This window comes from Linepithema humile, chromosome 1, assembly GCF_040581485.1.
Source record: "Linepithema humile isolate Giens D197 chromosome 1, Lhum_UNIL_v1.0, whole genome shotgun sequence".
NCBI classification, from domain to species: Eukaryota; Metazoa; Arthropoda; class Insecta; order Hymenoptera; family Formicidae; genus Linepithema; species Linepithema humile.
Genome location: NC_090128.1, coordinates 39,429,341 through 39,451,545, shown reverse-complemented (window position 1 = coordinate 39,451,545; position 22,205 = coordinate 39,429,341). Strand labels below are relative to the sequence as shown.

Below are 22,205 nucleotides of genomic sequence, written 5' to 3'. Positions count from 1 at the left end.
TCTCGGTAATTCGTTGTTTATTTAAAACAAATTTCTTCTTCCCCAAATTTCGCGCTTCTCCTCACGCGCTTTGTTCCGCACAATTTCAATCGCTGTTCGTTCTGTGTACATTCTTTTATTGTTTGCTCCTTTGCACTCTTTTACGCTATCGATTAAATCTCGATCACCTCGCGTCGTCATTCCAATTCGTCAGAATGCAACTCGTCAGAACGATAATAACGCACGCTAATAATATTCAATGACAATAATAATAATAATAATAGTTATAATAATAGGATAATAGCGATTACAATAATAATAATCGTCGTAATCGTATAATAATGATCGCGATGACCAGCAATAGCGGCGAGAAATGCTCTCCACCCTCTCATATTTTCCGCAATTATATATTCCCCCGCCTCGCATCGTATGTACATATGTATAGCAATAATTATCTCACTTCTTTCGTTACTGCGTCGGTTAATTAAACGCTTCATTTTCTATACAGCGATAATATAAACATTACACCGATAATGACAATAGCGGTGACGTGATGACACGCGACGCGGATGGCGCAAGCTCAATGTCGTCACGGAATCGAAATGGTGGAAAAAAAAAACAAATTCCCTAAATGCAGCAATTGCGACGATGATTTATGATGACACGGTCTCTTAAATTTCTCGAGATAATCAGATCTTTCAAAAAACAGCATTTTTACCTCTTGCTATTTTTCAAACATTTCTTTTTGTGACAATTATTCCTAGATGATGTTACCGCGTTTTACTTTCGTCCTTAATCGTTCTTTATTAAAATGTGAATTGCATTTGCTAAAAATGACAATATAACTTTTTTACAGAAAATTGATAACAAAGAATATGATAAATGGAAGGAATTAGTAAAATAATAATTTAAAAAAGACATCTGATAAATACATTATCTATATTATCATTAAGCATGATAAAAACACAAAAGCAAATTGAAAGGCCAAATAATTATATAAACTGCTAAATTTGATGATACGGTAATTTGTATAATTGCATAAACTACTAAATATATCAAATATGTAATATTATACATTATCACTATGATATTATTATGTATATAATTAAGATTTTAAATAGAAAAAAATTAATTTGTTAGCAATATTTGCAATTTTTTAAATTATAATTTTTGGCAAAAAAAAGAAGTAACAAATATTATGTTTTGCGTTTCCGCTTATCACGCATAATGATAACTCCAAATGGCCGATTTAAAAATGGACATATTTTTCACGAATCGTCGGTATTCGTATTTAAATACAATCCGATTTATCACAATTGAAAATTCCCATTTAACACACATGTAGAATTTCCATTTTTGTTACACAAATCACGTAGTTTTTCGATAATCTCGTGTATAAAATACAAGCATTCTTATCACAAACGCATTGATCGCCAATTTTTCGTGACTATATTACGAAATAATATATGAGGATTATTAAATACAAATATTTTGCATATATGAAAGTATATGGATAACATATGAAAATATTGCATGAAACATATATTATAATGACAATAACAGCAAAGGAAGATTTGTACGATAATTATTAAAGCAACAATGTCCTATTAATTAACAGTGTTCCAAAACCAACATAATTTGTATTCCTGATTTGTGCTAATTTGTGGCACGGCATTTCAATTTATCAGCTTCAATGTAATGAGATCGCGTCAAATAGTGATATCCATCGACGAGTGAAATTTTGTGGAAATTTCTTCAATGTTTCCTAAATGCTTTTCACTGTTAGATATGAAAATTTTAAAAAGATGCGATGCATCTTTATTTAACTACAAAGATGTATTTTAGTAACTTATAGATAAAAAAATTTCGTATCTATTGCATTTAAGTCATAAATTTCATAATCAAATACGCGGCTGACCAACACGAATTATATAAAATGAATTAAGCGAATGATATAACGTCGCCTGACGATTCCTTTCGCTGCTCTTGCCACTGTCGCGTGTTTCGCACGGCGCATACAACTTACTTGATAAAATTATTTCTTTCTCCGCTTTATTCACATCTCTTCGCTTCGACGTATCATAACTCTTCGTTTGTTCACGCTTTCGCACATGCGTACACAGACAGCCAGGAATTCACGCACAGCCAGGAATTCACGCACAGCCACGAATTTTCGTATCACTCTCGAGACGTGACTCTTTTTCGTACACGCCACACGCACTCATACACGCACGTAGAACGCAACACTCGTTCGGTAAATACATATGATGAAATATATTTCAAGCTTACTTAATATAGGATAACAGCTTCATCTCCATTTGTATATCTCGTTTTAGGTCGTAAATCTAGAGGATTGGCACGAGTCCGCCGTACGATTCGATTAGTTAGAAAAAATCTAGAATTTCTTAATTACCCGTAATTTTATCGTAAACATTTAACTGTAGATTCGGTACGTTTACTCTCTTATAACACACGTTCGCCTACGGTTTTTATGGATATAACAAAACGCTCGTATGTTACTTTTTTTTCTTCTTTATTCTTCGTGTATTACACGTTAACCGCGTGTATGGCCGCGTGTGTGTAATAGGGTGTGCTTGTGGGTGAGCGTATACGTGTAGAGATGCGCGTGTGTACGCTCATGTGTATGACTATGTACGTATATACGTATATAACATGCGTTTATTTGCGCTTTATCTTTAATTCCCCTTAGACACTCGTTATCTTGTTATCTAATTAACGCGACGTCGTAATCGCCGTAGTCGTGCCTCCCGAGCGATGCGTTCGGTATTTGCAATTCGCTCGTCGGGATCGCCAAAAAATGAACGAATGAAGGAACGCGGAACGCAGAGAGAAAAGGAAAAACGGGAGCGCGTCGGAGTTTCGATCGAAAGAGCCCGAAGGAGAGCTTAAACTGGCCTCCTTCTAACGACGGCATTAATACCTTTTATACGCGAGACACCAACGGGATAACGTTATCCAGTTTCGCTCTAAAAAAATTTGCACTTTACTCACTTACAACTTTACTCATTTTTCTCATTCTTAAATTATCTCTGAATGTAAAGAGTGAAGAAAATGAAACGTATCTTTATTTAAATAAGATATTTGCCTCGGCGCAGAAAATCCAATTATAATAATTATATTAATATTAATAAAATTTAATGTTTTTATTTTAAAAAATTACAATATTTTTCATGTTTTAAGAGTGCATGAGTATTAGAATAAATCAACATAAATTGTAAAAAAATTTTCTACTTAAAAATAAAGATATCTTTTCCAATTTTCAAGATTGATTAGCAACTCTTAAGTACTAATGCCTTTTATATGATAAATACTTGACGCAACGCATGATTTGTTGCACCAGGCATTAAAAATAGATATCAGCTCAAGATCATTGTTAAGTAAAAAAGAACCGTTCGCTCCCGCTGGCAAAGTTCGCGGACGAAATTACGACAGTGCATGGAACCTTGTCATCGGTCCGTCGATCGAGATATCGATTCTACTAAAAAAGCGCGCCGTTCTTCCCCCTCCGCATACTTTTGGTTTCAGAAGCCCTCCGTCCAAGCGAAAAGCGCTACGCGACGAGGGAGGATTTCTCTTCCTTTCGCGGTATATATATAAATGTGTATATATGTATATGTATATACGCGTACGTACAGAGTGAATCAGAACATCTATGCGCGCCTGTGTCGTAAAAATGCTGAACGATCGACGCGTACGTCGACGACGATAAAGCGCGAGTCGCGAAAATCCCTTCGATCGATCACGTACGCGGTTCTGCCATGAAAATTCCTTTTCCGCATAAAAAGAATTAACGCGACCAAACGAAAATCGCTCGATAATCGCGAATGAACGTCGTCTTCGATAATCGCTACTTCCGTTCCATCGTATGGATACATTTAGAGATGGCGACATAATAATATTCTGGGAATTACAATCATCGATTAGGAAACGTCAATGCTCGCCACCTCTATTTTCACTGGAAGCATTTTCGATTTTCGCCAGCTATTCTTCCTGAAAAATATCGATTTTATCATCTCTACGTATCGAGTGCTTCATGTGCGTATGCTTTGTAAGTTTCGATGCTGCATATATGTACGTGTGTATATACATGTTATGCATCAGAAATCGCACGCTTTCCACCACCATTTTTGTGGAAAATTTAAATTCAATTTTCCATCAATACAAATTTAATTTTTTTAATTCTAGCAACTTTCCCATTTATTTTATTGACTATTTGATTACGTGCGAATTAAATTGTACGTATTTATTCAGATAAAATTTACATGAAATTAATTAAAAAATTGCTTTTTCTAATTTAGCTTCCAGCTTCCAAAGTTGTAGTATGCCGAAAACCTAATATGATGTGCAGTACACTCGCGATTCCGAGAGAAAGCGCACGATTGTGCGGTGATATTTGATAGGTGTGTAGGTGTGTGAATGTATGTACATGCGATGCGTGTGCGATGCAAAATATGCATATTTGTTTTCCGCGTCCTTTTGGCCCGCTCGCAGCGCGAAAATGACGCTGACGAGAATGGACCGCGAAGAACTGAAAATGGCGATGCCGCCAATCACCCTCGGAGAATCCCGCGAGCGCGAGAAAAATCACCGGCGGCCGGGAGATCCGCCGCAAAATACAACGGCAATAATCCTCGCCGCCGTTTACACGCTCTCCTTCAAACTCTTTTTTATTTTTATTATTATTTTTTTTTTTAATTTGTTTAATCGTAGAAAATGTGAGGTGTACAAAAAGATGTCCCGCGGCACACTCGACACACTTACTTCCGTCTCACGTGCCGCGTTCTCGTCCAACCCCGCTTCTCGTCGCTTCACCGGTCGTTCCCGTTCGTCGCTCGTATCGCTTTCAGTTTTTCTTCCTTGCATTCATTCGCCACAGTCCTCTCGTCCGCCATGAGCGAGGGGTGAATGGCGTCGGCAAGGGGAAGAGGCTGCGTCGAAGGTATGGCCTGTTTCATCCTTTTCCACTGCCATCGTTCTCGTCAGTCTGAGTTTCTCCTCCCGCTCGCTTCCATCTTTTTCCTCCCGTGTTCGGTTTTCGGAAATGTATAGAAAAAAGGGGGGAGGGAGTGATAATTTCTCTTGTTCTTCTGATCTCTTCGCATGCTCTTTTCATCATTCACCCGTCGCGTCGACAGCCGACGGGCTCAACAATAAATATTCATGGATGGCCCCACTTGGTGGCCGGAGCAATAAGAGTCTGATTGTCTTAACAATACTATCAGTTTTACACGAATTTTTTTTCTTTATTTACTAATAGTTATTTATAGTAATTATTAACAGTGTGTCGTAAGTTATTTTTTGTCGTGAGTTAGTTTAGCACTCAATATATTCTAAAGATAAGAGTTACCGTTAATACTGTTGTTTAACATCATTATTACTCTTATTATAATTATTTTATTATTTATTAATATTATTCACTATTTATCACTATTATTACTATATGTTTATTATTCCTTATTGTTATAGAATAACCGTTTTCACCGACGTTTTTTTTTTTTACTCGATACTTATTTATTCATTTATTATAATTATTAATGTGTCGTTATCATTAATCTTACGTTTAATTATCTAATACCACCCATCTTCATATCAGATTTCTCAACATCTCGTCCCGGAATATCGCACGTCCGTTGGTGCGCGCAATGTCCCGTGTAATTTACAAACAGGTCGGCATTGCGTCGGCCGTGATAAAATGATAACAATGTCTCTCGCGGTCCTACGCACATACACGATGTCGTAATTAAATGTTTATCTCCGTCGACGTTGTGTCGACTACACAGAATAACTTTGTCTTATTTGTTTAAATAACACACATACACAACATTGAGCAAAGATTCCGATTTAATCCGTTCGATCGCTCGAAAGGACTTCGAGAGTCTCCTATTAGTCTTCCATTAGTCTCCGGAAATGTCCACTCGGCGACCACGTGGACACGTGTCACTCTATCGTGCCATCTCGATAATCATGCTCACATCAATCGCGGTATCTTTATCAAACCCACTGGCTCACTATCATTCATTCTCGTGATTCGATCGCACGCTCGGTCCTTTCGCCGCTTCTAGAGATATCTCTACGCACGCGATTTGTTCGCTATTCGTAGATATATTCGGAACATTGCGGACAAAATCAAATTTAACGCGGCTTTTAACCCGTTCACTGCTAAAAACAGCCATCGATATGCGTGAAACTGAATCTTTTTGTACGCGAATGTCTCTGACAGTTCGTTAAATTATGTCGATTATATTCGGTACATTAAATTAAATATCAACAATTAATATCGGGTTAAACGCGGGGCGCGTATAAGCATCCGCGATACAAGCGTATGCATGTATGTACATGCTGTCATAGTACAGTAGTAACAAATGGAATTTGTCAGCCGTATATCGCGCGCCTAGCGCAGTGAAAAGGTTAAACTACGCCCCGTTCTAAAAGCACCCACGCGGATTGTTGATATTTGCGCTTGAATTTTGTAAACGTCATATCGCGCTCACGTAATGCCAAGGCCGCGTATTAAAGCGTGGGCGCAGCTGGAAGGACCGATACACATACGCCCGCTTCTCGACACATCGAAGCGTCGCGGACACGCTCGACGACATGACGACAATTGATTGATAACAGTAACAGTGTAACAACGATAGTCGTATTAAAGATAGCAGTTATCACTATACCGACAATAATAGCGATGCTGCTGACGCGGGTAACAAGTTCTCGTTTGCGCACGCGGCGGCGAAGATGCGGGACAGGCGTGTAGAAAAATATACGAAACGTGTGGGAAAAATGCTGCGCGCTTCGGCGATGTGCGCGTCGGGGGGGAGAGAAAAAAAAATCCGTCTCGATATTTCCGGCGCGATGGGGATCGTCATCACCGAGCTGACATATTTTCGCGCAGCTTCAAAAAAAACGACCGAGAAAAGTCCTTTGTCTTCCCGCCGGCTGATTTTTTTGCTCGCAGTTCTGTTGGCTTTGTGTCGTTGTCACAACCGGTGGCTGTCGATGGGTGAGCCGATTATAATTCAATTCGATGAATCCACCCGGTCGAGTCGCGTTCACGCCCGTTTCATAGCGAATATTTATTTATTTACACACCCCGTATATTTTACAATCGGATTTGGTGTCGAAGCAGCGACAGTTTTGGCACGTTGTCTTTCCATCAAAGCCGCTTTATCCATTCGCCTTCCCGTCTGATGATATTTCTTCCATTTTGCCGGCACTGAAGATCTTTTTGATCGTCTAATGACATCGCCGGAGCCACAATGGACGACTCAGTGTTCGCGGGGAATGTCTTTGACGAGCTCGCCTTTGACGACCTACGAAAACGCCCGCCGAGGAAAATTCGTGGGAAAATATTCGACGGGGATAAACAGCGTACGAGACAAAGCGCGACGATGCGCGCGTTTCGAAAAATATTCTGTCAAAGAAACATTCCTGCGTCCGCGTTCCCGCGGTCCGAGAGCATTCTTCTCGACGATCTCCCCGCTCGAGCGGAAGCGGAGGAGAGAGAGGATCGCTGCGAAATCCCGCGTTCCCCCGTTTTGACCCGCGACAAGCAGCTCTTGTTGTGTTGTTGCGATGGTATCCTCGAAATATAGGCAGTTAGTATCTTGGTCGAAGTATCTCCGTTAACTTTGTGTAGCGTCGGATTACAGCTCTCTGGGCCTCCCCGTGATTCGCGCCCCACGATTTGGCGCGTTACAAAAGAAAATCGTTTACTCCCTATTTCGGCAGTCTATGCAGTTTTGGTCGAGTGCTCCGATTATTTCTAAAGGCCATCTGGCTGATCAGAGCGCGTGGGCTCGTCGCGAGAGCTTGTTCGAAGACGGGCAAGAACTCCGCGCGATGATAGTACGAGTAGAGGAAGTGACGTTGCTTCGCGAGTTTCGCCGCTTCTCTTTTGCGCCTCGGTGTCGGACAAACATCGCGTTTCGGCGACTAATGAGAGAGATATGAAAGGAAGGACCCCGAGAGAGTGGACGAAGAATCTATTTTCTGTTTGAGACCGCGCGTTTTGTTCCTCGCTTCTTTAAGCTGATTATGCTGCTTATCCGACTATCTGAATTTAATCTTACGAATGGAGTTCTACTTGAATTAAAGCAAATCCAGCTTCTCTTTCCGCCGCTCTTTAACCTCATTATTTCCTCTGGGAAAGAGTTAATTGCCTTAAATTGTTGTGACTGCTTTGAGCAGCCTTTTGCTTCAGCGGGCTTCAACGGAATATTGTGTTTCGTCTTCTCTTGAGGTGAGATACGTAATTTACTTACTTGCAACGTGAAGTACAGCTCCATTGGAAGTTCCGGAGAGAAGCATAAGTAAATCAACGGTTAAGTAAATATGTCTTCCGCGCTGAACCAACATCAAAACTGCCGTTCGTATTTAATGGAGTTCTCGTTATCCGATGGGGATCGCGTGAAGTAGTCATACACGGCGGTTTAACGTAATCTCGAGTCTTCGCTCGAGCGACGAAAAGTCGAACGAACTAAATCGGATAAATGTGGCATTCTTTCTCCCTGTGTTTCTTGCCGAGTCATTTTCGGAATAATTCATCTTCCGCGTCGCGCTCTTCTGAGATACGCCAGTCGTTCTCCACGGCGATTCGTCTTGATGACTCGCAGGGTAATAGCAGCACGCTTCTTCCGCGTTTTGTTTTTGTGTCGATTCGCCGGTAATCCGCAACATCGAAATCACAGCGGCACAACGGTACTCTCGCGCGATACATCAGTCGGTTGATCATTACTCTTCTCGCGAAAATATCCAGCGGCGCACTCACTCGGCGTTGCGATCGAACGCAAAGTACTCGAAGAAAGGCAAAAGGTGGAGGTAAAATTTATGCAGAAAGACTCCTCACGGCGATGAGAGCGGAGTTACTTTGTCGATCTTTCATGACGTCTCTCTCCGATCCGCTGGCGCGCAGCTTCGCCGCTTGCAAAAGATGCGATCAAGAAAGTTCTCTAGGTAATTGGCGCGGGCGCGCACAAAAGAGTCTCGTAAAGTCGAAGGGTACTCACAGGAAGACATGCGATAGTAATTCTTTGTTAAGTGTCCGCCTTAATCGACGCCTCGCCTCATTGTAGGACCGACCTACGTTCTCGAGAGTTCGCGGTCTCAAAGCTGCCTCTGAAGATAGTCGCGGAAGTTTGCGACACTTAAGGAAAACACGACGCTTAAGGATACTCTTAATTCGAAAACGCCCCCGGAACGAGCGAGGAATAATTCGTTACGATCGTTTCCGCTGCGATTATCGCGGATAATCTTCTTCATGCTTGCCGTTCGTTAAACAAATAGCAATTTTCGTTAATACTTTATACGTCGATAAATATGAAAAATAAAATTTTCATTCGGTTGAAATTATTAACGAGTGCGTGGAAAATTTTTTTAATTATTACATATACACATCGATCTTCGAAACAGAAACGTTTCCTGTAATATTATCTTATGTACAAATGTCAACTTTCATTCGCTAATTGTGAAAGAGTAACGAAGTGCTTAGCTCCGTCTCTCTCCTGCGCGTAACGTGGATTTCTCACGCAACAGGATAAAACTCAGATTTTTTTTCCCCCATCATAGAGCGCGTCTTTTTTCCGCATTCCTCCCCCGTGCGAAAGCGTTGCGAAAAAACCGCACACGAATTATAGCTCTAGTGCGAAACATTAACGCAGCAAACACTTATACGCGACGTGCAATTACTGCGTCGGCACGCACTGACGACGCAAGTAACATTTTATCCGTTGCATTATTTACTCGGCCACAATACAGCCTGGTGCGTGCCAGAAGGAGAGCCGGACTTTCGTGAGCAACACAAATTATTCGCGTGCTACGAAACAAATTCGTAAATCCGAAAGAAGCTTGGACTGCTCGGTGATTTTGTGAGTGCTATAAAAAACTTTGATACGTTTACATTGGCGTATTTCTAATTTCCTTTTATTTTTCTTTAATTATTTTATATTCTAAAGCTCTGAGTAATCCTTTTCGAGTTCTCGTTTACACAAATATTGAATATTTTATCAAATCGCAACATATTTTCGCCGCTTGATTGAGTAGTATTAGTGATTGTTTTTCTTAAAAAATCATGTCAGTCTAAAAGTTGTGGAATTGGGAAAAGGAAGAAACTGTGAATATACGTGTAATTTTCATATCGTGCGAGTATGAATAATTTCGTCTTTTATTTTTACAATATAATGAAAGTCAAATTTGTCTGCTATTGTAGACGAAATTATCCAATATAATTGCATTATTTTCTTTCTTCAGCTCACAAATCGTAATTATTTACCAAAAAGTCAGAACAATATAAAAAAAGGAATAAAAAAAGAAACTCGTCACTTTAAGGAAGATTTAATCGAATCAAAGATATTTCGAATTACGGTATTCACTCTTAGATAAATAAAAAATTAAATAAATTACGTTATCGATTTACCGAACGTCGACATAGCGAAGCTACGAGCGAAAGCGGCATTCAATAATACAAAACGAGGTAAAGATTTTGTCGTGATGAAAACAGATTTCTCACCCTGATAGATAATGGATTCGCAAGATTCTTTCCATCCATCTCGTTTGTTCTATCAATTTTTATATGAACAATTCGAGTCTCTTGTCTCTGGTTTCTTCCTCCTCCCAACTTTTTTTCCACATGTCTTCCCCTCGATGGAAAATACGGTGAAAGCCTCTGATTTGTCGTTAGGTGTTATTATTATTATTCATAAATAACGCTCACTGATCCGAGATAAAACGCCAATTCCTTTCATCCTCACGACATCCCCTTTCGTTATTTCACACTTTTCTCAGATCACCCCGCGATCGGCCAGGCAAGAGTGCTTCACGGAACTCTTTGAGCTTCTGGTAATAAGTGCTTGTTTTATTGAGCGTTTTATGACTGTGACCCACAATTTCTTACACAATTTCTCAATAATATATCCTTCCTGAAGACATTTTTTTTTATTTCAGTTATGGGATAATGTGATTATGATATAGTTACATAACGAATTAGATTTACTATATAAATTATAATTATATAAAAGTGCAATTTAACATAATAATAATAAGAAATTGTGATTAAATATTAATTCTCCTATAGTCTGCAATTATTTGAAGTTTAAAAATACAATGCAGTCATGTAAAAAAATGTCATATTGTAAAAAAAAATCCATTTCCCCGTTTTTCCAAGTCTAAAACAGAGAAATATCAGTTTTCCGAAGTGACATTTCGTTTACATCAATCAACTTTCAAAAACAGATTCGACACGTCACACGCAAAACATTATGCCTGCAATGTCGGGAAATATTTAGAATTAATTGCAACATGTCAGGTAGCGTGCGCACGTTATTATTGCAACAAATATTGATATATGAAATTCCTGGTGCTTATTGACTGAAGAATTATTATTGTGATTTTAATGGCATCAACGTCGGTCTAATTGTCCACTTTTTTCATAAATCACTACCAACAATTATTAGAATTGTATCAGACCGCTTAAGCCCGCAAACTCATCAAATCTCGCTGAAGAATGTTTCAAAAATTGTAGCTATGTGATAAAAGTAAATTGTCATCCTGTTAATTGCAATTTTTATCATTTTGTATAAAAACGAATTATCAAATCAAAGTTAAAAAATCGCGATGAAGTCACAAAATCCCCAACTGTGTTACGGTACTTCGACAGCGATGCTTCGTTACAACGTGTGGATCACAATCTAAGAGATCTATCTAAAATTCATTACTTACGAAGTATTTCTTACGATTTATTAAATTATTTAACGATCTATTCCACGTTCCTCGCATATATACACGAATTTGTACAATCTCTATATATTCGCGTGTATAGGTAGTACAATATGCTCTAATAATATAATCCATCAGTTCGGGTACATGAGGACTGCGAGAAAATAGGAGTTTCAAGGCAGGAAGACGGGTTCATTTCGCGATGCGCGATGATTTATTATTTCTATCTTCTTATCGATTTCTTTTTCAAAGTTACACACGTCATCCTTAATTACACGTCACGTTTTGCAAGCTACATTACAAATCAGGTAAAAATGGATGAATAAGATATAAAGTGTTTATAAGTTTTTCGAGTTTACTGATGCTAAAGTTTTTTTTTTTTTCTCGAGTTTACTGATACTAAGTTCAATGATGAGTGTATTCAACGGAGAGAGAACGATCGTACGGCGACTGAATGTGATTGACATGTATTTCTTGATTGAACAAATCGGAGTCAATACCAATTCAATTGCTATTCAACTGTTGTCTCTCTTGAATGCACGCATTGATAATCACAGTGTAATTTAACATTGTACACGATACGTTCATTCACGGACTACCGCGTGTTAAATAATATCAAATTACAAGATTGGTAGGTACGTATACAAAGTGGCGCAAAATTATTGTTCACCGCTTTTGCTTTTGGACTACGTACAAATAAACTTTTGTGTTCTTTTGCTTTGAATAATTCTCACTAAAAACATTTATCTTTAATTACGTCTTTTGGCCGTATCAATTCAATTGTTTATTCGTGCGTATTTCAAAAGCGGAAGGTGAATAGCAATTCCGAACTACTCGGTCTGTTCGATGCCCCAAACGTCACGCCCATTGTCTTACGTAACAGATTCCTTAGCAATTCCGAGTGCTCGTCCCTTAGCGAAAACTTAATTGGACGTCATCTCCAACTTCTTAATTCTCAACAATCAAATATTCGCGTAATTAAATCAAAGCAAAGTTTCACTTCAAAGTAAATGAATAAAATAGAATCTTGTTATTTACTTGCATCTGCGAAATTTAATTCTTCAAAAGTTTGAAATTTGATTCTTTAGCTTAAATCCTTTATAATTCTATAGCTATTAATTTCGACCAAATAAATCGTTTCCTTTTCGATTTAAATTCTAATACGTCTCATCGAGAAAAGGATATAAAAAATATAAAAGAGGAAATAGTAGATTGGAGAAATAAGTGAAATATTTTGTAAGGCTCTCGATATATCTCCTTCATTCGCTTGCTTTTTTCGAATGGTACACATATCGTGTAACATGTACGAATAGTGTGTGTGATAAACTCTGTACACGTACGCAATGTTCTCGCGCATTGCGAAAATGAAATTTGCGATGCAATTTCCTAAACGATCGAAGACAACGGCGAGCGCTTTCACGTTTATACGTGTTCTTGTGTTCTTCATTGATCCTTTAGACGTGACGACGAACTATACACTGAACTTATAAATCTACAAATGTAAGATCGAGAAACAGACTTTGGAGCGCGCTCAACTGCAACCTCGTTTGTAAAGATCTGGTCCGACGCACTTCGCGGCAATTTCGCTAATAAACTAAAACATATAAAAGTAAAAAAAATTAAGAAACTATCTCTCTCTTGATAAAATCATCGCGATCGATCAACAGTTTGTAATTTATAAAAGAGATATAATATTCAACAAAATACACTCGTTAAACTTATTCCGAAATAATAAACCAATGTGTGACTGGCAATTTCGCTAATATAGATGTTATTGAATCCTTTTCAGCGCCGTCAATTGTTATAAATCAGCGGCGATTAAAATCGACACGCGACGGCGGTTATTTAGTCACGTTGAATTGCATCGCGCGCCCGGTGACGAATTCCATTGCTACATTCTAAATGTGACTTCTCACAATAAAATCAGATCATTAAATAATTCCACTAATTGAGTCCCGCCCACGTCGACGTGCGCGTTACATGGGCGGAATAGCAAAAATAAACCGAGCGAGTCGCGAAAGAAGTAACGCGAGAGAAAATCCGCAGGAAACGTGATCTCTGATATTTCGGGCGGCCGCGGAGCACGAAATCAGAACTTACCTAATCCACGTGCTCACGTCCTTCGTTCACTCCGTTCGTTCGTTCGTTCGTTCGTTCGTTCGTTCGTTCGTTCGTTCGTTCATTCGTTCGTTCGTTCGTTCGTTCGTTCGTTCGTTCGTTTACCTTGCACGCCCGTCCTAATTTTCCACCGCCGTTTGCACTACTAATGAATCACGTTTCTGCCAAAGGCTGAAGTGACTGAAAAATTCAATTACACTGACGCGGACTACGTTTCCACTCGCGCGCGAATGTAATGAAATACCCCGGACGCGGAATGTGTAAAATGATAGAGGTGATGCGGCGGGATGGCAAATGAAAACAGAAATCGCTGATTTCAAGGGAATCGCAATTATCTCGCGATCCGATTCAACCACCCCACCCCCCCCCCCCCCCCCGGTCGGACAGACAACGGCTTTCATCGGCGATATTGTTTATAATATAATTGTACACGTACAATCATACAGCATGCAGAAATGCCTAATAATTGCTGCAAACACGTGCTTTCAATGCGAACTGTTTTGTAACGCGCACAGTTGACTTTACGGAAATTTGGACACCATAATCTATTTTACAGCTCCTAGATTTCCAACATTGAATGCACGCTAAAAGAATCTGCCAAATTAAGATTAAAGCAAAATTTAATAAATGCATAAAATATCAGAAAGCATGAATGAGAGAAAGCGATAACTGCCGGAAATGCCGGAGGAAAGCTGCTCATTTGTGTGAGACGCGTTTCCGATTATAAATAGAGCTGTATCTAATCGATGACTTCGCGTCATCAATTGGATATAGCTCGCCGTTCGAGATTATCGGGAGGCTCCGTGACAATGTGTGTCTCATTTCTACGTATAAACTTTTCGCTACCTATATTCCTTAACACGGGAATCGGGGAAAGTGATTCGATTACAGGAAGACGCGTGATTGGGGCTTACTGGCGACGTTTACGGAGTGACGAGATTCTGTAGAAAGAACGAAAGGGACGACGCTCCACTCTTCCGGCACGCCACCTGCGCACTTCGTTGATAACGACGATTATAATCGATAGCTTAATATGTATACATTTTCACCAAGTTATATAACCTTTGTGTAACTGTATACAATTCCTGCGGCGCGTGATCTAGGATGACAAGACAAATTACGAAACGAAGAAAATGCTTCTGCATGGGGAAGTGCAAAATTGCATTTCAAACCGCGACGCGTTGTCACTGCGCGTATTTTTGGGATGTATGTATATATCGTTGAAGATATGATTACGTGGCAACTTAATGATCGTGTAACTTGATAGTAATAATTTGATTGCGTTAACCTAATTTTAAACTTGTCTGATTCCGATCTAAGCGTGCACAAATCAGTTACACAACTGTTATATAACTTTACAACAAGTCAAGTTTCTTGAGCCATCAAAGGGGGTCCGAAGTGAACCAAAATGGCATTCTCATGTGTATTTTTAGATAATATTATATTTTACTATTATAAATTTCGAAATATTATAAATATTTACGCACTCACAACTGCGCTCAGACTTTAACCGGCTCTTTTTTCGTTATAACAAATATTCGGATAATAATCGAGCTTGCCGATTACAGTATGTGTGTGTATATGTGTGGTGTGTGTGTATGTATATATGTGTGTGTGTACGGCCGAGTACAATTTTCCAGCCGAACGCGCTAATTGAGGCGACGTAACTGATCTGCGGACTCCGCAAGATTCCCGACTCGCGATTTGCGGATTCGAAGTCCAACAAATGTTCGCTTTAATGTTTCTCTCTTCTATATACACACCGCCGTCGTGCATTATAGACGATTATCACGGTCATCTGATTACGAATAGCCTATTTAACTGCACTATAACTAACAATACTTATCGTCATCGCTATCATTGTCGCTGTCATCCTCTGCCTCCGTCCGTCCTCCTTCTCCGCCATTATAATCGCATTCGTTAGACTCGTTTGACTATCACTCGAGAGAATGGCGCCGGGATACGGGGCTGTGAAGGCTGAGAAGAACGGGGGGGGGGCACTCTTCTCCCGTATCGCGATAATCAATATTTATTTATTATCGTAGTTACGGTCGTTGGCGCGCGCTTTATCAGCTCGTGTTCCAGCCACGCAGTATCGATTAACCACAGCCGCAGGCGGGAAAATCGGGTCGCTCTGCGCGTCTCTCTCTCTCTGTCTCTCTCTCTCTCTCTTCCTTCCCGCCCTTTCTGGCTCTGACCAATTTTCGATGACACACGCCGGCACGAAAATGAGCTTCGCATTGCGTACGCTCTCACATGACAAACGCTGTTTGACGTAACGCGGAGGTAGCTCGGCGTAACACTCCTCCGCGATTTATTCCGATCGCGCGTATATGGTTTCATAACAAATTAGCGCGACACTGACATATCCGAAATACCAGCCGCCAAGATAAATTTGCTGTGTGTGATAGTTATCGCACGAATCTATCGATCGAATTTGGGAAACGCGATTGCAGAAGAGAAACGGGAACATTTGTCTGAATTTGCAGCGAAGTGCTTGAATAAAAAGAGAATAACGATCAATGAAAACATACTTAAAAAAAGAATATCTTGACGTCAAAAGCAGTCAAAGGGATAAAACGGCAAACTTGCAAGATAATTTTAACACTTACGTGTTGCACGCAACAGATTACACCTTTAATATCTGTAATCTTTCCAAGTGGAAAGCGGCATATATAAAAGCGGAACGGATGATTTTTTTTGTAACAATTATAAAACAAAGAAATTTTTTATAGATACTACATATATTATTAATCTCGATCGATTAGTGTTTAATGTGCACAGATCAAAATATTTTGCTCCCTTTATATTTTAAATTGTACAAGAATGTATTAAAATTGCACAAGAATGAACCAAGCCGGCCACGGTTGTTCGAAATCCAGTTTCAAGAGTTATTAATAATCGATATCGGAGAAGTTAAATCATCATCATCGAGAATTGGCCACTACGCGGTTTAGTCCGATTCCTCGTTAACTTTTCCGTGTCCCCCGATGTCGCATTTTCTTCCGCACGATCGCGCGCATGTATGCGCATAAACGTGCCGCATAAACGGACCGCAATTACGATAACCGGACATCGGCGATTTTACAGCCGCTTTTGTCGACTCACCCGTCATTGTTCATCGCGCCACTCTTCGGTTTCACTGACCCACCGCCTTCGTCCCCCGCCTTTTCCTCTCCCCCCTTCACGTATTACACATGCGTGCAGCACTCAGCGCGTTCCGTCCACCTCCTCGCCGATGACCGTGTTCTCCGCCGCTGCAGGTCCTCCGTTTCCTGGTTTCGTTAATTAATTGCCGGAGCCTGCTGCTACCCTCTTCACGATGAGAAAGTTTGATCACTTCAGCGATTGGTAAGAACTGAAGCGATGATTATCGGAGCACCTCCTGATTCCTCATCTCTTTACCGTATCACCTCTGTTTCCCTCCCCCTCTCTATTTCTCTCCTTCTCGCGTTACTCCACCACTCCATCGCAAACTGCCTTCTCGCTGTCAGGCGAGTCCCAGCGCGCTAATCTGGCTCCTTCGATCGACGCTCGTCTAAAAGCCCCTTCCAGCTCCCCCTCCTTCCCCCATTCCCAATGAAGACACGTGTATCTTGATTCGATCTGGTCATTCGTATACACAGATCCACACAACACCCAGTCTTTCCGTCCCTACCTGTCATCAACAAGCACTGTCAACAACACCGCCGCGGCCTCACGCGACCCGGCAAGTGAAATGTCCCCATCATCTCTCTCTCTTTCTCTCTCTCTCTCTCGCTCTCTCTCTCTCTCTCTCTCTCTCTCTCTCTCTCTTTCTCTCTCTTTCTCTCACGGATTGTACAATTATTTAATTAATGTAATTAATCTCTTTACATCTATGCACATATATGAAATATATTATATATCATTACCTTTTACGTGAGCAAATAAATTGATTATTATATCGCCGGCGAGGGCTATGCGAGCAAGCCTACCGCCCCCTCGGCCCTCGCCCTCCTCTCGTTCCTCGTCGGCGTATAAATAACGTGTATGTATGTTTATGTATGTATATGTGTGTATGCGTGTGTGTGTGTGTGTGTATATATAGATGTATAGACAGAATGCGTTCTTTCGTGTGGCTACGAGTTCTGTGGTTAAACGTGTACGCGTACGCGCGATACGCGGTTGCTTGTGTGTGTTTAATCTTCTCGGCTCTAATTACGTCCTGTCTCTCCTCCTCCTCTTCTTCTTCGCTCCCTCTCTCTCTCTCTCTCTCTTTCTCTCATTCTCTCCATCCCTGATCCCTTTCGCCTTTTCCTCCCTCTTGTCTCCGACGGGGTAAAACTATCCGAAACCGTGTCATCTTTAACTTCTGTCGCGTTTTTATCCGCGCAGTTATCCCGCCGAAGATAGGGTATCCTTCTCGTGTTTCGCGCTTCCTGTCTCGTCATTTCGGCTCCTGTTAACACTGCCGCACGAGAAACGCTCGCGACGAAAACTACGTCGGCCGATCGTGACCACACACGTCGAAAGCTTTCTAGCATCCCTTTATCTCGTCGCGAATGCTCTCATCCCTCTTTCTTCCTCTTGCGCGCCCCGCCTTGCTACCTTTTTCGTCTTCTCGTAAGTATGCAGTCTGTATTGATCCGCGGTATATACAGTGGAGAGAAGAAATTACACGCAGCGCCGCGGTCGATGCACCGCGATTGCGGAGAGGAAGTCGAAGAAGAAATGAACGACGAGCTTACGATCCCTGCGATTGATATTCCTGCTTCGAACGAGACAACAGTTTCGACCCTGTGTGCTTACGACGAAATTTTACACGAATCAACGTTTGTTCGAATAAAATTCCGTGTTTTTATATCGATGATACTCATGCGGAGATAATTAATATGCGACTCCGCATACGCGCACGCTAATTCGCATCTTTTCAATAGCCCGTTTTGCTTTTTCATCGTTATAATTAATAATTAATCGTATTCTTTGCGCTTGGTTAAATTGTTTTAATGATGTAAATTGATTACCGTTAATTTCATCACAATTGCTCAACCGTGATAGTAGTAGCTTTTATCAAACAAAAAAAATATGTATTACATATCTGTATTAATTGTCTACATTTATGACCAATTGCACACATATTATGAAAATTATCAATCCAAGTTCGAAGCCGAACGTCGATATCAATATCTGCAAATTTATTTTGTTATCTTCAATTTGCGTGATTAATACGCGAGGATTATTGCAATTATTTATTTACGATGTGATTACCTACTTATTCAGGCGATTGTGAGTCATTGTCGTATAATCAATTTCCGACGATTATTTATAATTTCGAAATCTGTTTTTATCCCGTGTACGTAAGCACGAATGGTCATCGATAAGGTCCGGTAAGACGAGCTTTTCTTCCCCGAGACAAGAATAACGATGGAGGAAAAAAAAGGGAAAAAAGACAACGAAATCTTAAGCCGCGCCTTTTGGCACGTGAGCGAACTGGCTCGCGCCCGAAACCGCTTTTTGGCACGCCGCGAGCCCTATTACCATTATCCGTTCTATTCATCCGCCCTATCGATCGCCGTTCACCCGAATGATGCCACTTACCGTCGTCATTCACCTTACGATGTTGATTAAGTAGATTAGATAAGAGACCACATCTAAAATTGGCAGTTGTTCGCAAGGTTAGTTGTTCGTTCGGTTTATGATTTGTTCCTCTCATTGACTTTTCGGCTGCCCCCTCTCCCTCATCTTACTCTCCCCTGCTGTTCGGACACGACGCGTTCACGGCGAAGGCGAACACCCACGACGCGACCCGCCGTTAATTAATGATATTAATTATGAAACAAGCCGAATGCTCCGTGCAAATTATTTTGCCAATCAATTATTCCCGGTAGTCGTGCCACTCTCATCACATGCTTGAATGCTATACGAGCCACTCGATACGTCGGAATAATCGATCAACTGAATAATTTGCTTCGATAATTGGCCGCTCGTGTAAATTACTCGAGTGTCGGATCGCTCTCGCGTCCATAACGGCATATCGATATCTAAATCAAGTGGCGATCATTATCCGCGAGAAGAACGTCGTCGATGAGTCGATTGGAGAATTTGATACCGATGATCCATCGATCGATAAATCAATAGACGCAAAATGTCCTCGTGTTGCCATGCCGATCAAATTTCCGACGAATTTTTCGTCCACCGAAAATTTAACGATACAACTTTTGAAGTGCTTAATGTTGAAAATTTATTTTAAAAGATTTGGAATCTCAACTTTCAAGAGTGTAAATTAAAAACAATTCTCTTCACCGTAAAAATGTTGAAAAGACGAGAATTTCTTCAAGTTTAAAGTATCGAAGATTCTCCTTTGCCGCGTCAGCGCGAACACGTATGTGAAAAAGTTTGCATACTTGTGCGACCCCCCGGTGCTCCATAGTGCGCCGAAAGATGCACGCGCGTATTCATATGTGTATTTTATAAGTATATCGGGTTGGTGACGTTGGTGCTGGTACGTGTATGTATATGTATATATGCCGACGTGTGTAATGTATATATGTATGTATCGTGTGTGAATTGCGTGTGTACCTTGGTGTACGCATCTCCTCGTGCTGTAAACGTCTTCTTATATAAAATCGGCAGTTCGGGCAGTTCGACGTCTCGCCGCACGACTCTAGCCTTACGTATGAAACCAGATTTACAAAAATACGGTGCGCGTGTTTTTCGCGTATTTGGCACTTTTTCACCTCTCTCTCGCCCAATCTTTCGTCCTTACCTCTCGCTTGTCCAATCTTGCTCTTTCTCTCTTTCTCTTTCTCTCTCTCTCTCTCTCTCTCTCTCTCTCTCTTTCTCTCATATTCTTCCTCTCTTTCATCCTCTCGCATCTCCTTTCACTCTCCGTTTCTGTTTCTCCCGCATGCATACAGACACGCATACGTACATCCACTATCTCACTCTCTATCACGAAAGCTCTCTTACTCTCGTGTACCATGCGGTCGCACGCCCTTATCTCCATCCCGAAGGGTAGTCGGACTTAGAGTTCAACCGATCCGCCCCCTCTTCAAGGAGGGAACAATATTCCACACCGCGGACTTCTATCCGGCGGTCATTCGTTCATGACCCCATTTGTCGCATCGCATCCCCTCACTTGCATTGTCCGTCCTTGGAGTCGTTCGGAACCACCATGTCTTTTGTCACCAAAAGCGTTCGAGAGAGGGTCCTTTTCCACGTCGACGCGAAAATCGGCAGTTTCGATGATGGGCGGCCGCGGGGAACGGCAATGGCGACGACGACGACGGCGGCGGCGGCGGCGGCGACGGCGACGGCGGCGACGACGACGGCGACGACGTTGGCAGCGGCGGCGGCGGCGGCGGCGACGGCGACGACGGCGACGGCGACGATGACGACGTGGACAACGCCGTCGTCGACGCCGACCGCAATTGAGCGACCGCCGCTGTGGACGCGGCACGAAGCCGCGCGGTATCGTCGACTAGTCCTCCTCGGGGCCCATGTTCATCAGCATCATCTTCTTCTTAGCGATCTTGCTGTACTTAATGTCGATCGGCTTCGTGGTATCGTACAGACTTGGCGCTTCAAAAATAATATACGCCGTGCCGATCACGCAAACCACCGTGAAGACCCAAAGAAAGATCCGGTCGAGCACCATCGCGACGTACTTCCAATCTTCCTCCACCTGGAAACAATCCAAAGAAAACATGCATCATAGTTGGATTGTAAATTGCAGATTAGAGATTTCAGTTTCTTTCAGTGTGGTCTCTATTATTTTGGAGAGTAAAAAATACACTCGCACACACACTATGAATTTTTCGGACAAATCATGTCATCTGCATTTTTATATTTTAATGTCCAATATTTTTTTTATGTGAGCTCTGTAATATATATTTGAACTTTAAACTACGCCATCATTTATCGGCTTTACATTTTTGAGCTGCGCAATTTAATATAACATTTGTTCGCTTTTTCGTACCACTAGTTTAATTAATCGCATGTTTATGTATGATCCGAGTCGAATGCATCTCGCATACGAAAATGTCTTGTTTGTCCCGCATATATTTCTCATAAAGATGGAAAAGTCCTCTGAATCGAGAGTCTCTCACGCATGTTTAGTATCAACTTGTCAGGCGTATCCGTTACTCGCGTTTGTATACTATAAGACGAGTTTCACATGATCCGCTGGAGCACCCTCGTGCGACAACACTATATCACCTACGCGCTGTATCCGGAAACACGGGGAAAAAGAGACGATCGATCCCTCGCTTGCTAAGAGTGTATTGACTTCCTTAGATTCCCACTGCGACAAGAGGGGAGCCGGGGAGACGATAAAACAGTCACTCAATACTTTTATGATACGTTCTTCCACGAGGACAATGCACAGAACGTTACTAGCACTTCGATCACCATTTTCCGCG

At 41.2% G+C, this 22,205-nt stretch overlaps 1 protein-coding gene across 1 annotated transcript in view; it reads right to left on the bottom strand.

Annotated features, from left to right (window-relative positions):
• Positions 1–22,205, bottom strand: part of LOC105677984 (nicotinic acetylcholine receptor alpha1) — a 174,353-nt gene continuing 152,148 nt past the window's right edge. The window contains exon 7 of the mRNA XM_012376914.2: positions 1–21,469. Coding sequence (XP_012232337.1) covers positions 21,266–21,469 — 204 coding nt within the window. The 3' untranslated portion in view covers positions 1–21,265. The remainder of the gene's footprint in view (positions 21,470–22,205) is intronic.